At 49.8% G+C, this 15,934-nt stretch overlaps 1 protein-coding gene across 1 annotated transcript; it reads left to right on the forward strand.

The window, feature by feature from the left end:
• The first annotated feature begins 3,272 nt into the window (after nt 1-3,272).
• On the forward strand, nt 3,273-9,884 carry RHOV (ras homolog family member V). The gene is made up of 3 exons (XM_013192620.3): nt 3,273-3,652; nt 6,854-6,912; nt 7,224-9,884. The coding sequence occupies exons 1-3, from the start codon at nt 3,457-3,459 to the stop codon at nt 7,662-7,664; spliced, it is 696 nt and encodes a 231-aa protein (XP_013048074.1). The 5' UTR covers nt 3,273-3,456; the 3' UTR covers nt 7,665-9,884.
• Nucleotides 9,885-15,934: the final 6,050 nt, after the last annotated feature.

The following is a 15,934-nucleotide window of genomic DNA, read 5'->3' on the forward strand; positions in this document are numbered from 1 at the left end:
ACAATTAAGAAAATACTTTTGAAGCTAGTGGCATTGTCTTTTCTTATTAATTTATTATTCTACAATCTTAAAATCCATTATAATACCGTTGTTGTTATTTGCCTTCACATTTTACTAGTGTGGCAATGAACAGATGAACCTGGCCCCGCTTTTAATTCCAAACAGGAAGAAAGATGTTCAGAGGCCAGGACAGAGGGAGCTGTTTTCTCCCACTGTTTCTCCATATTTATTTTTTTTTCCTTAATGGCATTTCAAAATCACATACCTCTGATGCGCAATAGTAACACCCATTAGCTGCTGTAAAATCGTAAAGTATTTTTATTGCTGTGGACTCAGAAACTAAGGAGTTCCTATCAGTCAAGAAATCTAAATGGGAAAGCAAATGCTACGATCTTTCTTCCTTTGATTTCAGATGTGGTAATTTTTCTGTGAATAACAGAAGCCTGGTATTCCACCGGCTTGTGCTTTGTGGCTATTTATGCCTCTGCAAGGTTGTAAGAAAATGATATGGAAAAAGCATTTGACATCACTTCCTGCAGGCTGCAGTGACTAGACAAGGTACACCACAGGGGAAACCAGACACAGGCTCTCATCTTTACCTTTTTGTCTGTCACTTCTTTTAAGTGGTAATTACGCTTGATTTTTCCCAGGGAGGATATACACTCAGGTGCATGACAAAATGCCCTGTGACTCAGCATTAGCTGTCTCCCTGCCTGTGATTATGAAAGTGGCTTGCCAGGCAGCGGCTACGTTTGACTTCTTGAGCGTATCCCATGGCATCCCGTGATCCTGTTTGCTCTGGCACCTGTGCTCCACCACAGCCCCTCTCTGAACTGAGATCTCCACCCACCCTGCCCCACTGCATGTTGGCATTGCCTCCTCTTTCCATCACCCCCCTGCTTCTTACTCTTTTATACTTCCTTGCACGCAGCAGGGTGAAAGGATTCAGAAATGTACCCAAGCGCATCGTTTACAAAGGGAGTGTGTTGACATACACAGCCCACTTGTACAAAGGGAGGGGAAGCTGCAGGCCTGGTTTGCTCAGTACCTACAGGCCATGCCAAGAGTGGCCAATACGTCTTTCTCTCTCCCCTGGGAAGAAGAAAGCCCTGCTACTTTTAAAACTGAGGACGGCCATCTCCCACAACCTGCAGTGCTTTTTCTGAGGCAATCTGAATAGGGTGTGCAAAGGTCTGCGATAGCGGCTCCCAGCCTGTGACATCCAGGCAAATTGGTCTGTGGCCACACCTAATTATGAAGTTACAAATGAGATCAACAAAGGTGGAAGAATATGATGTCATCCAAGGTAACTGCTGCTCAGTGAAAGTCAAGACCAGTAGCTACAAAAAAATTGAACATCGTAATGCTGCACTTCAGAGGGGAAATGTGGATTTGTTTGAGCTGACCCATAGGCTTGCCCCCCCTACAAGAGACCAGCCCTAGTTTCCTATTCCCCTCCTCATCCACATCGACTCAGTGTTTTTAACTTAGTCCCTAACTGGGCATTTCCTGCCACAGCTCTAGTGGGAAAGGTGGCTATAATTAATAGAAATATGCAGAGAAGCAAGTGTCTTTTGCTAAATAACTGTTTTGTTGTTGTCGTTGTTTTTTTTAATAATGGGACTTTGTGCAATTGTATAAAGATTGTTGGTGACAATCACACACTGCCTAAATATATCAATTGAATTTCCACTTCAATTCGCTGTGCACTCAAATGGAGAAGCTTTTCTGTTTGATTGAAGCAGAAGCTACAGATGGTACTGGATCTCAGCTGAACAAAGGTTGAACACTAACAGTACGTGAAATCTTGGTCTGCCTGAAAATAATTTGATCTTGTGCACTTTATTCCCAGTGGACAGGTATCCACATCATGAGGAATACTGCCATAATTGGTACTAAATATAATTCCCAGGAGAGAGGCCAAATGCAGTATTTAATACTCAGCCAAGAGCTGATCTGTCACAGTGTACCTGCTATGAGTGTGCAGCCAGTCTCCATGGCTGGCACTTCAACAGCTCTAGGAACGAGACAGACTTTCACTGCAAAACCGAAATTGTTCAAAAGCCTTGCAAAACCAAAATGTGTGACTCCTACCATCTGACTCCTTGCTGCATTGTGAAACCAAACCTGCCTCTTCTGTTAGACGTCAGGAGCAAGGCAGGACCTGAGAAAGGAACCCGTGGGAGCTGCTGTGTTTATTTGCTTAATCACTTAGTTTAAATATAGATTAAAAATCACTTAAGCTCATCCAGAAGTTAAGTGCATGTCAACCAACAGCTGTCAGAAACTGCAAAGCAAAAAGAACACAGTCACAGAAGCCAGAGCTTTTGGGAAGGGAATGAGAGAAAAAAGGATTCAGTCGCTGGAGCGGGGCAATAAGTACGTCTTCCCAGTGGACGTCCTTTCCTAACAGAAAAGCAAATAGGAATCTAAAGCTGCCAGTTTCTTCTCATCTCTCCCCTCTGCTGCTGCCAACACTTGCTAACAGTGAATAACTTGGTGAATAATCCCTCATTTACATTCATTTCTTCCGATTGAATGGAAATGCCACAGTTCACAGAATGTCACCCTGTGCTTGAAACACACTGAGAAACTGCTGCGGGACGTCCCGTGCCGCGCTGCCTGCCCTGGCTGCGGTGCTGTGCGTCCTGCGCCGGTCCCACATGCGGTGCAGGCACACCTTGGGTGTTACGGAGGGTAAATCGCCTGCCCGGTGCCCTTCTGCAGAAGCTTTACATATCCTCTGACTGTACTGACGCTGAAGGGCTTGGCACTGGAAAAGGCTCTAATGCAAGCCCGTCACTTGAATTAGCAGCCACTTGCTGCAGCACAGCTATCTGGCACGTGTTTTAGCAGCAGCCTAGCTTGCGATACTGTCCCTGCTAATGTAGCTATAAAAAATCAAGGCTTTGCTGGTAAAAAAAAAAAAAAAATGCAGAAGAGGGAGATGAAAGGAAAGTGCTAGAGAAAACTGCAGAGAAAAAGCCTCCTTGCCCCAGGAGCCCTGTGGGCTATCCCCAAGGAGCGCACACGCTTTTGGAGCCTGGAATTAGTCAAAATTCTTGAACCCGAGGAGCTGCGGCGTGTGTGACCCTCAGTCAGCCATGGGAAATCGCATTTTAGACTGTGCCTGGCTTAAAGCTTCTTAAGCTTATACTAACACGGGCGAAGCACACCGGTTGCTCTCCCTGGGAGCACAAACTGCGGCTGGAGGCAGCCGCGGGCAGGGCCGGGGCGGGCCGAGGGGAGCGGGGCCGGGCCGGGGCGGGCCTAGGGAACGGGGCCGGGCCGCGGAGCGGAGCCGGCGGCAGGTGCGGAGCTGAGGAGCAGGGCGAGAGGCGACAGACGGGAGGCCGGAGAGGGGCAGGCGGCCCCGCACGGCAGCGCGCAGCCTCCTCCCGGCCGGGCATGGCAGCGGCCCCGCCGCGCCGCTGAGCCCCCGGTGCCCCCGGTGCCATGCCCCCTCAGGAGCTGCTGGACTACCCGCCCGCCCTGCGGAGACACAGCCGGCCCCGGGGCAGCGGCCCGGAGCTGGGCATCAAGTGCGTGCTGGTCGGCGATGGAGCCGTGGGCAAGACCAGCCTGGTGGTCAGCTACACCACCAACGGCTACCCCGACGAGTACCAGCCCACCGCCCTCGACACCTTCTCAGGTGAGGCGCCCACCCGCGCGTCCCCGCTCGTGGCTGGGACGCGGGGGGACATGGAGCCGGGAAAAACCCACGCTTGGACGTGGTTCCTCTGGGTCAGACCCAGGCCCGCGTCGCGTGAAGTTCAGCAGCGGGAGCCCCGCTGTGAGGATGAGGTGTGCATGGCGGTGGCTGGGCACCTTCCTGGCCTGGGGGTGCTTCTGCGGGTAGGTGCAAGGGGGCTTCGTGGCTTTTTAGCTTCAGAAACGTCACAGCGTTGTGCTGTAGGGTTTCTGCCGTCAACCGGTGTTCAGCAGAAACTTGCTCTTCCCCATACGTCCAGTGAAGTGAGGCTGGAGCAGAGGTTGCCAAAAAATTGAGCAGCTCTATAAGGCTGCCTAAAATGCCTTCCTTCCCTGTCAGCTGAGGGGCTGTCGTTAGTTTCCACTTTTGCAAATGACATCTTTGTTCTTGTTCTCCGCTCTTCTTCTTCTGGGCTTCAGCTTCTAGTATAAAACCCAGGACAATTAAAAGCCCTTTGAAAGATTGCCGATCTTCACCTGATCCGAAGAAACGTGCAGTACATGATAGCGTAGATAGGTAGATTAGAGATGGGCTCAAGTCAGACAAGGAACTAGACTTGCAATGTGTCATAGTCTCATGGGCTCTCAGAGGGAATGCTTTGTTTGTCTGAATGTCCTCCCAGTTGCTCACTCTTGCACCGGGGATTATTGATTTTTCCTTGACCCTCTCTAAGCTCTCCTGCTGCCACTTAAAGGGAACGAACTGGGATCATGCTGGTGTTCAGGTTCCAGAAGCCTTTTGGGAAGAGATGTAAAGAGCCTTTGAGCCCTTCCGTGGGAAGGTTTCTGCTCTCTCTGCTCCCTTCATGCCCATGGAAGGGCTAAGAGAGGTTTGAAGTTACTGCAGCCATCAGCCTCCGTGTTTTCTGAAGGGCAAATTTATAGTAAAATGATCCAGAAAGGCGGAGGCAGTATGAGTTCAGAGATTTCCCTTCTAGCAGCAGGTGATTCAAGGATAGCTGCACACAGGGTTAGCCCCAATCTGAATGTCTCAGTACTGAGCCTGACTTCCAGGGGTGCATAGCATTTGCAACTGATAGAAATCAAAAACGTCATTAAAAATGGGTCTTCCAAAGTTCACTTTCTTCTTATTGGGAGGAGCAAAAAAATGGGAGAAGAGAGGAATTTTCTTTCCCACTCCTACTCTTAACGTGGATAAACTTGAAAAAAACCCTTCCCTGGATTCACAAAGCACAGTTCAGGACCCATGTTGGAAATTTCAGCCCAACTCCCTCCTGTCTTGGGGAACACTTGCAATTGAAGCTGCCAGCAGAGGCGAGCTTCCCTGTTCACATCCCAACCCAAATTCTGGTCGATGGGATGTGAGGTCAAAGGGCTATAAAGCCAGTACAAGTTAAAGAAGGCAGTGAGATAGGAGAAAGCATTGCGTTATCGGGAACAGTGCCGGGACTGTGACCCAGCTGCATCCATCTGGGCGCTGCCAGCAGGCTGGGTGTCACTGCCAGGCACAGCAGCCTTGAGTGAAACGCATACCTGGTGACCTTTCCCCACCAGGCTATCCTGTTCTGCCGGCCCCTACGCTATTGTACCGAAATCCAGCCTCATCCTCAGGGTGTGTACCTGGTGCGGGCGGTAGTTGGAGGCTTGTCGCAGAGTTGCTGGCGTAGCTTAGGCTAGCAGCAGGTACGAAAAAGCCTTGTGCAAGCACTGGAGCAGCAGGTAATATATGTGGTGCCTTTCTTCTGAAGACTGTAAAACGTTTCAGAGATGCTAATTCGTTCTCTCGGCACACTTGTGAGGCAGAAGAAACCAGATACTAGAAAGGCAAATGCCCAGTGCCTCGAAGATCAAGTCAGGATCTAGCAGGTTCTTTGATCAGGAACAGGTTTCTCTTCCTCCTCTGGGGCAAAGATATGGTAACAACCCAACCGTTTCCCAGTCCCAAGGAAGCAATGACTTTCAGCTACTCAGTGAGGAGTGGCACAGTGGTGTATGCACCCACCCCTTCATTTTTCCTTTGTTTGTTGTCTCCCACCAAATTTCAGTTCTCGCTTTGTCTGTGTCTCCCTCCTTCTCCACAGGTTTCCAGGGAGGAGAGCTTTCCTCCAAGAGTTTGTTTTAAACTCTCCAGGTCAGTTGGTTCTGTCACTTTTGTCACCTGGCTAATTACTTAAAGAATAAAAGATTGATCTAATTCTCTCTCTCTTTTTTTTTTTTAAACAACAACAAGAAGAAAAGGACAATAAACCTCATTCTGGGCACAGAGAAGCAGTTTAGCTAGCTAGTGTCAAATGCCAGCCATTGTCACCTTAGCACAGGATGTCTGCCTCTATTCAGCAGAGCACAGCCCCATCCACATTGTCAAGACTTTAAAGTGATTTCCAGTTCCCCTGATATCTTTCTCTCTTTTGCCTCGGTTCCTAGCCAGTCTCTGTGGTGTCTGTGCACTTAAACATCTAACAGTTTCATTCCAGATTTCCATCAGAGGTCCTGCCAGCCCTCAGTCTGAGTCAGCTGATACCACATGAAGGCTTAGTGTGATTAGGGAGTGAAATGGAAGCAGACCTTACATCTGTAACTCAGCAGTTTTTCAGTGTGCAGATAGTCTCTGAAGGGTATTTCACTAATCACCATTTCCTTAATAGCTTCTTTATTTCAAAGATGGTTTTAGGTATTTGCTTTTCCTTAGCTGGGGCACTTCTGGAATTGCTTTCTTTTTAACAGATGAGAAAAACCTCCAATAACTCGTTTAATTAAGACTGATTTGAGCATCTACCCTGGGCCAAAAAGCTAGGAGCAAGTTGCTGAAGTTCTGTTTGTGTTTATCCTTACTTGTTTTCTTGGGGTGTGGAAGAACAACAAGTTGTTCTCAGGGCACTGTTCAGCTAAGGGCTTTTCTTCTCTCTAAAGAAACAGTAATACGGAATGATTCTTTGAAAATACTGGAAAACAACCCAAAACACCTGAGGTTTTCTGATAAAATCGGAAAGTCTGTGAGCTGGTCTCATAACATTTTCAGTGCAAACTTCAGCTGTTTCAGTGAGGTTTGTGAGGGAGGACAGACTGAAGTGACTTCAGGGGTCTCTTTAGCAGGATACAAAATGGAGTGCTCTGGGGAAAAATGTATGTGTGTGTGCTGGGCAGCTTCCTTAGACTCATCTGTATTCTCTTTCTGCTACAGTGCAGGTCCTGGTGGATGGAGCTCCAGTCCGGATCCAGCTGTGGGACACCGCTGGCCAGGTGAGTTCTCTCAAAGGAGCTGTCAGCTCTGGTCCTGTGGGATGGGGACCGTCTGCAGGCTTTTGAGGAAGGCAGTGTTTAAGTGGGAAGGAAGGAGATGCGCCAGTACAGCATCAGCCATTCACTGGTATGGCAGGCACAGACCGGTGAATGACAGACTGCCTCAGCTGAAGCATGGCATGGACACAAAGTCCGCATGATGCCTTTTGGGTGTTGCAGTCCTAGCTAATGTGTGAAAAAGTCTCTGCAGTATCACACTGTTAGAGTTCAGCCCAGTGAAGGCTTGTTTTTTTCCCCTTTATTCTCTGCAGGAGGACTTTGACTGTTTGCGCTCACTTTGTTACCCAGACACCGACGTCTTCCTTGTCTGCTTCAGTGTGGTAAACCCAAGCTCTTTCCAAAACATTACTGAGAAATGGATCCCTGAGATACGAACTCACAACCCCCGGGCCCCGGTGCTGCTAGTGGGGACACAGGCAGACTTGCGGGATGACGTCAATGTCCTCATCAGCCTGGATCGCTACCACGTGAAGCCCGTGCCCCGGCCTCAGGCAGAAGGTCTAGCAGATAAAATCCGTGCTGAAGCCTACCTGGAGTGCTCAGCACTGACCCAGAAGAACCTCAAAGAAGTGTTCGACATGGCCATTGTCAGCGGTGTTGAACACAAAGCACGGCAAGAAAAGAAGATGACAGCCAAAGGCATCAAAACTCTCTCCAAGTGCCGCTGGAAGAAGTTCTTCTGCTTTGTCTGAAGCTGCTTTAGGGGGGGAAAAAAAAGAAACGTGATGCCAGTATTGCTCTGCACCTTCTTGGAGTGACTGCTCCTGTGGTCCCAGCGAGGAGGATATGATAAGCTGCTGGGCTTGGAAACCTGGCTCTTGCTGGGTTGCTCTATGAGATGCCTGGGAGACATGAACTGGATTTCAGATGTACCAGGATGTGGAATTGCCCAGGCAGCTCTAAGTATCTGCTGGACACAGCTGTAGTGTCTCAGGCTAATGGGAGCCTTTAATACACCAAGACTCAGTACTGCAGAACAGGCAGGTACCTTGCATTGTTCAAAATGGCCATTTTTCTGTCTGAAACTAACACACTTTCAGAGTCCTGACAGAGTGAGTAGGGCAGGGGCAGTTATGGGCAACTGCAGTGTGGTCAAACACAGGCTGCTGAGTTTGTAAAGTTGGGTTTCCTCCCTGATTCTGCTTGTCAAAATAGGTAGAAGTCACTTGGCTGTGAAAAAGCAGCATTCTTTCTTAAAGGCCCTATACTGTGAGTGCCCTTGAGGTTTTTCCTAAATAAAGGCCGTTAGCTGGCTGATGAAAAAATGCACTGGGACCTGCATTGCTTCTTTAAGCAAAATGATCTCTGAAGAGGACTCTGGACTCCAGTGAGTGCCAGTGCTGTAGCACCGTCTGAAGAGGCAGTCATGAGCTTGGGACCTGTTTTTAAAAATCTGTGTGTGTGTGGTGATCCGAGAGAACAAACAGGTGAAGAGCAGTGATGGGTGGCTCTGTCTGCCTAGAGGAGACCAAACTGTGTCAGTGAAGGGTTTGTAACACTGCCAAGAGGTGAAATGTAGATAGGGAGGTACTGCATGTAACGAAAGAGAGAGAGTAAAGGTAGAAAAGGAAGGGAATAAAAAGGAAAAAGAGATGGAAGGAAGAAAGATGGGGAAGGAAAGAAGAACGAACATAGTTGAATGACAGCTGTGATTCTACTTAGTTGAGGGATTCAGGGACTCTTCTAGGGACTGGGAAAATTTGCTAGTGATCTCAGTTTCACAGTAATAGTGTCCATACGTTAACATTTGAATCAAAAGGAGGGGTTTGTAGGGAGATAATTCCTCTTGGTCAGTAAAATTCTCAGTTGCAGCTCCAGACAGGAGAGCAGAATTTACCTCGTGCTGTCCTTCCTGAAGTTGCAGAACAAGGAATGGAGGGCGCAGGGCTTCTTTCTCTTGAGCTTTCCTTTCTTAAAAATCACTGCTTGATCTGCTGAAACCAAAAGCAAGGGAAACCCATGAAGTTCCTGCCAGAGAAAGACATTTGACGTGTTTGCTCCATTGCCTGCTCCCCTGTTTGTCAGGGGATTCATTTCCCGGTGAGTCTACTCACACTTCATTGCAGAACTTGCATTGATTTCGAAAACTTCTCTCACAGAGACATTTCGTTCTGGCTTATGTAGCAGAGAGTATGACAGGTTTGGCAAGCAATGCTTTTAATACTCAGGGGGTTCTCTGCATCTGGCTATGGCCCATCACTTTGGGAACGCTCTGGAATAATGTGATGTATGGGGATTGTTTGCCCTGCACCAAAGTCATGCATACTTGGGACTGTACAAGAACAAGTACAAGTAATGCAGTGTGGCTCTGGATCCAAACAAAAGCCTGCAAACATCTCTCACAACTGTCTCTTTTTTGACACAGCTCACGTAGTCCCCAGGATGTGACACAAGCCTGCTGTCTCCCTGGGTGGGCAAGTCTTCTTGCAGAGGGCTGAGGCCCACAGCTGTGGAGCTGCTTGTAGGGTAAGGCTCAGAGACCTGAACAGACCGGTGTGTCAAAATGAGCTGCGAGCTGACAGGACTCCCCCCACCTAAATGCCATCTGGGTCCAGCGAGGGGTCCTAAGATGGAGAGTGCGAAGGTGATAGCTAGAGCACCACAAATTCAGTTTGTCTGTTGGGTCTTTATGCATTTCTTGAATCTGAAGAGTACTTCTTCATTTCTAGAACCAGAGGCCACGGGCTCTGGTGCGACCTGCTAAGGACTGTGCTAACCTTGTATGGAGCAAACCCACAGGTGCAAAGAACAGCAGCTTCCCCTCATGCAGGGGGGAGCAAGCGTTGTCCTGCAGTAACTTGGTATAAAACAGGGATTCTTTCATTCTGGAAAAGAAACTGTACTGAGAGCTGCTTTCTTCCTCTGTGATTGTGTCAAATATTTGTTCAAATAAATTTTTTTAACGTCTGCAATTTGCGTTTGTCATTTTGTCAGTGCAAAGTAAGCTGGGCCTACAGATGAAGGAGGAGATACTCCATTTTACTGACAACGGGGTAAGAGGGGAATTGTCCCACTTCTCACTCCTTGTCTAAACCTACACTGGCAAGGATTAAAATTCCCCCCATTGCTGAAACCCTCTGAGATCCTCCTGTCGCCTCACTTACTGTTCGTCTCCAGTAGCAAGTCTGCAAGGCTGTCAGTGCCTCTCCTCAGACGCCACCATCCAGGGACCTGTCCGGAGGCCCCCAGAGCACTCACTGAGACAAGCCCATATGGGATTTGTATCGGGAGCCTTAATAACAGCATGCTGCTCTGTCATTAGCTGGTGGGTAATTTAGTCACCAGCCTCATTTAGCTTCTTAACTTGGTAGTTAAGCACTGCTCAAGTGCTGAAAAGTTTTGTTCCTGACACATATGACACAAAGGCTGTATCTAAGAAGCTCACAGGACTCATCCTTTCAGCTTTATCATCAGCTCCATAGGTATGTAAAAGCTAAGGAGGGCTTCTATCTGTCCACATCTAGGGCCCCAAATGGAAAAAAAAAACATAGTGGAGCACAGGCGATGAGCACATGAGATTCAGGAACTAGAAGGGAATAGGGAATTACTCCTGATAAAAGATGATTTGGGATTTATTTTTTTTACCAAAGCCTGAGACTACTCCATCTTTCTGCAGTCTGCTGGGTGCAGGTGTAAAGCAACCTATGAGGATATTTGGAGCCAGCTCCCAGCTTCGCAGCTTCCCAGCATTCAAGCCTGCAGAAAGACCTGTGAATGGAAATAGCAGGAAAGTGTGAATTAACTTCACATGGAGTGAGTCATTCCGCTGAGCCATATCCTGTCATGTGCACAATAAGCACACTAAAACTCCCTGAAACCTGAAAACCCAGCCAGGCTCCTGGGAAGGGTGGGGGTGAAGCTATCTCACTCATTAAATGGAGTGTCCTCACAAAGCCACCCGAGGCTCCCTGAAGAGAGCCTTGCAGTACTGGACCTGTGCTGCTGCTTGGCTCGGGTACAGTTTGGGCTTGTTTCTGCGTTGCAGTGCTGCTTGACCAACCTGCGCTGTGAGATGGTGCTGAGAGCACAGGATTGTTCCCGGGAGACTGTTGCTAATACAAACCACCCCACCAGGCTGGATGAAGCCAGCCAAGCCCAGTGCTAGGCCAGCACGGTTCCACCCAAGTGTCACTTACTTTAGACCAGAAGGGATCCTTATTTGGTCTGGTTTGTCCAGTAGCACAACAATCAGCATCAGATGCCAAAAAATGTACGTGTAGGGTAGGGACTCTTGTACCTTCTTTTTGCTTAGGACTCTGACTCGGGTCCTGGTCAGCAGACTCCTGCACAATCCTCTATCCAGCAGAGTAACTCACTGGGGGGTTCCCACCAGTGTAAGCAACACTGCGAGTCCTTCAGTGCAGGTAAGCACCACGTCGTGCTGTCAGGCAAGTCCTGCCTGAAGCCGGTGTGCTAGCTGCTGCTCTCAGCTGCCAGCTCCAAAGGAGCAATGCTCTGGTGCTCTGCTGTCAGCAATAGCACGGACGTGGTATGGAGGGGGCCTTTTTGTTTCCTTTCCCTGAACATAGCATATCCTAAACGGGTTTAGCTGTGCCAAGTAAGTTCCTAGCTAACGATGTTTTCCTAAGCTTCCACTAAAGGGAATTAATCCCCAAAATAATACCAAGTTTTGTCTGACTCAACACCTCCTTCTTCCAGAGCCTGAAGGGCAAGTCCTAAAGGTCCCTTCGGGAGAACTCGATGCCCTGCAGGTTACACACTATCTACTGTGAAGGGACAGGCTGAATTCTTACCAGGTCAGGAGCAGACACGAGCCCAGCAGTGGGGACAAGCAGGGACTCCCTGAGCCCCACTGAAATGCAATTACCACATGCGTGGCACCCTCCCCCATTTCCTGAGAGGGGCAGGACTGATAAGGTTAACAGCCTTATTGCCTTCTTAACGCCCCCAAATTTAATCCTCAGGTGCTAACTAGCTTTTTCTTCAGATTGTCTCATGGATAAATGTCATTAAACTTGGAGCAACCACTTCCAGCCTGGAAGCAGGGGGCAGGCTGACTTTTCCCAGCTGCAGTGGCAGCACAAGCAGCCTGCTTCAGCTTTGCTCCTGGTGCCCCTGCCCCGTGCAGGATTAATCCCTCTTGTGTGGACCTGGTGGCCCCATGGGAAGACACATGGGAGCCCCTGAAGCAGGCTCAGCAGCAAGTGGAGGCAATGCTCAGACAGGTGCTGGCGGCAGAAGAAATGTCAGTCCTCTTGCAGCCCATGCATTGGTGTGGCTGCTTCTCTTTCAACCCTGCTGAAGGTCATTTGTGCCCAGGAGACACTTGGGCCTGCTTGGGCTGCTTAAAAATCTTGGCCCTCCTTTACATCGTTGCCTCCCTTGGAGCCATGCTAAATCATGTTTTAGTGCATCCAGAAGATAACGTGTTTACATGAAGAAACCACTTGAATTTTACAAGATAGCTCCAAGACTGACCCTCCTGTGCTGGAAGATGCTGGTCAAGACCCAGCTCAGAGCATGCATCTGCTCCCAGGAGAGGAATCAAAGCGCTGGCCCAGCTGGCACCCGAGCCTCCTGGAAGCTGCTTACTCATGCATCTGCCAGAGTCCAGCCCTGGGCTCTCCGTTCCCACCATATAAATACAGCATTGTACTTGCAAAGACCTATTGCACAAGACAGCAGGGTATGTTTCAACGTATCCCTGAGACAGGTTCCCTCGGCTGCGGCCCCACGTGATGCCTGTTCCCAGGGTGACACCGTGCCCTTTCCAGCTCGCGGACCCAGCCGCTCGGCACCCAAACTCGCCCGACTCGTTCTGGAGGAGCAGGAGGAGATGTGGGTCCCATCCTCCCCCTCCATCCCCTCACCCCCAGCGCTGCGCCCCGGGGCGGTGTTGTGAACTGAAATACACTGGTTTCTGCTCCTATGGAGGAACGTCAGGTGTGGGAAATTTGGCTCGGGGACAAGTTTCACCACGAGTCACCGAGCCAGGCTTTTCTTTCCCATGAGATAATCTTGGGCGGGGCAGACAATCTCTTAAAATTAAAATACAATGAAAATACACGGGCTTCCCAGGGTTTAGGGTAAATCTCCCTTTCCTTGTTTTCTCAGAAAGCGAGCCAGGCTCTGCTGAAACCTTCCCCAGGCCTGTGGCACGGAGGGCAGCGCTGCACCTAGGAGCCAGGCTGGGGTCTCTGGGCCAGGGGCTCGTGCCTGCTGCTCCCCACGGCCATCGGCTGTGGCAGGAGCCCTTCTGCAACACCACGGCAAGGGTGGCCAGCTTGGCCTCCTTCGGAGGCACCTCCACAGTCCTGCAGAGGAGGATGGATATGGCGAGTCAAGCTGAGCCCCCTTCCCGGAGCATCCCCCACGCAGGAGTTTCCTGCGGGCTGTGAAGCCCACAGCACGGCAGAGCTGCTCCTCCGCCACGAGCAGGGCCAGGACAAGCTGAAAGAAGTCGTGGGCTGAGGACTACCTCCTCAGTGCTTCCAGTGTGCCGCTGAGCCACTGAGCTCAGTGGCCATGGGGATGGAGGGAGTGCCAGCTGGAGGCTGCGCTGCTTTGATACACCCCCAGCCCTGGAGACCTCGTTGCTTTCTCATCCGGAGGGGACAGTCAGCACCATGTGCTGCAGCAGGGCCCGTCGTGAGAGGACTCGGCTCTCCCAGCAGAGGCTGGGTCCCTGCGGGGCTGTACGGGAGAGGGAGGCTGGGAAAATGCTGCCTGAGCAGCGCAGATGGGCTTGAGGCAGTATTGCCGAGCACGGGCTGTTCTCCTGCCGGGAGCCCCGGGTCCCCGCAGCAGGCTGGGAGGCAGGAGGAGCACCGGGGCATGGGCAGAGCTTCAGAAACTGCGCATTCATCTTCCCTGCCAGTAAGCCAGAAAGCGCCTGGGGTGGGATGATGACGCACCGCACACCTGAGATCGTTTTCATGGGAATAGACCCGTGAGAGACAGCGAGAGGAAGAGTCAGGGAAACTCTCCCAGCACTTCAGCCGGTGTCAGCATTCACGGGGCAGATTTCACAAGATAAACAAAAGCCTTTAATAACCACGGTGGAGCGAGGCTTTGAAACCCTGTACAATCTCTGCCAGGAAAGCAGAGCAGCAGAGTCCTCGCACGGCACGGGAGCCGCCGGCCAGCGAGAGTCGCGGCGGCTGCAGAGAAAAAAGCCTTGCAAAAACCAAAACGTACGGATCAGTGGGTACCCGAGCTGTACTCCCAGCCGTGGGTAGTAATATGCACAGTGCTATATATAGTGCCGATTAATATTCATGCCTCTGCTAAGGGGTTTTAATAAGATGGAGCAGATGAAAGATGTCAGCCACTCTGGAATATTATCTGGGCAGCAGTGCCTAATCTGAAGGGAGGATAGGTGAGGTTATGCTAGGCTGTGATATCTTCTGTAGGGTGATTGGTTTTGCTTCTTTTAAGCCAAGCAGATTTGTAGAATAACAGGAGTTATTAGCATCTAACAGTAAAATCTTACATGTATGAGACTCCCATCAAAAGACTCTAAGCCTGAAATACAGGGATTATGTGCTACACTGGGAAATGCAGCTATACCCTGAGAGGAGTGTGACATCCTGAAACACCTGGTTAGCTGCCTTATGAGTACCAGTAGGAGCAGGGGAACAGCTTCCTGGTCCTGCCTTTCCATGCAGTGGATTTATTCATTGCCTCCAAACATGTCTTTTCCAATGATGAAGGCACTGCAGCAGGTGCTGGGAGAGAGGAAAAGTCTAAATATGGTTTTAGTCACCAGCAGCTTGGAAGTGGTAACTCAGGCTTTAACATCATTCCCCTATGTGGTCCTGGGTGAATGACTTTCCCTTTTCCATTTGAAAAAGGGAGATCCCTCCCCTCCGTGGGATGTAGTACAGGTTTATTAAGGGGTCTTCACAGGGTGCCATGGCAGAGGTAGGGTTGTTGCCAGGAACATCACGGCATTTCTCCTCATGTTCCTCAAAATGTGACAAAAGCCATTTCGCCTCATGTTCCTCAAAATGGGACATAAAGCCTGACGTGTCCAGACACCAGTCTTCATTACTGTTTAGTAGATCTGGGAGACCAAGCACTGTGATTATAGCTCCAACTTTTGAGTTCAGATTATGGGAAAAATGCAATATTTATTTACATGGTACCTTCATCAAGTTCTCAGAGAAAAGTGAAGTGATGGAACCAAAACACAGAACACAGGACATCCATGTCAGGATCTGCTGATTCTGTAGCACAGGCAGGCAGGCCTACGTGGGCACAGCCACAGCCCAGATGGATGAAAAGCCACCATGCCAGAGGTCTGGGAGCCCAGCAGCAGCTGGAACTGATCCTGAACAAGATCAGAACTTGTGGGTGGAGAACAGCATCCCATCCTGAGTCTATCATCTTGTAGGATGGGGAGAGGAGAAGGAGATTCTGACTTTTGAGACACCTCTGCATAGTTTAGGAGAGAAGATCAGCCAGATGAGAGCAGCACAAATTTGGGAGCAGGTTTCTGTGTAAGCAGCTGATGGTTGAAGGCTTTGCTGCTGGGCTGCCATGCTACCTGCTGTGGCTAGGTCAAGCTAGCTCACAGCCAGCAGGCTCTGACCAGCGAAGGAGGTAACGGCACGATCTGGAGCCCAGCCTGCCTCGTGGTAAAGGGGCAGCTTGCTTCTGCTGAGTGCTGACTTCACTGATGCTGCCCTTCCATGTTTTGTTGGCACCTGCTGGAAATCTCTGGCCACATCTGTGGTCTAAATAATTACAGAAAGGTTGAGGGGCCAGCATGAATATTTAATTGTTACAAACAGAAGTCTACAGCAAGAATTAGCTGCCCTTCCCTAACCTCCTCTCTATACTTGAAGGAGCGTAACAGAGTAGGAAGAGACCAAGTCCTGCTCTCCATCCTAGAGCATGGCTTTATTGGTAATTAAAAACTACATCTCAGCTTAATTTTCTTCCCACACTTGGCTGTACTCTATCTTACCCCATCTCAAAGAGGCATGTCAGTCCTTTC

Source organism: Anser cygnoides, chromosome 5, assembly GCF_040182565.1.
Source record: "Anser cygnoides isolate HZ-2024a breed goose chromosome 5, Taihu_goose_T2T_genome, whole genome shotgun sequence".
Taxonomy (NCBI): Eukaryota; Metazoa; Chordata; class Aves; order Anseriformes; family Anatidae; genus Anser; species Anser cygnoides.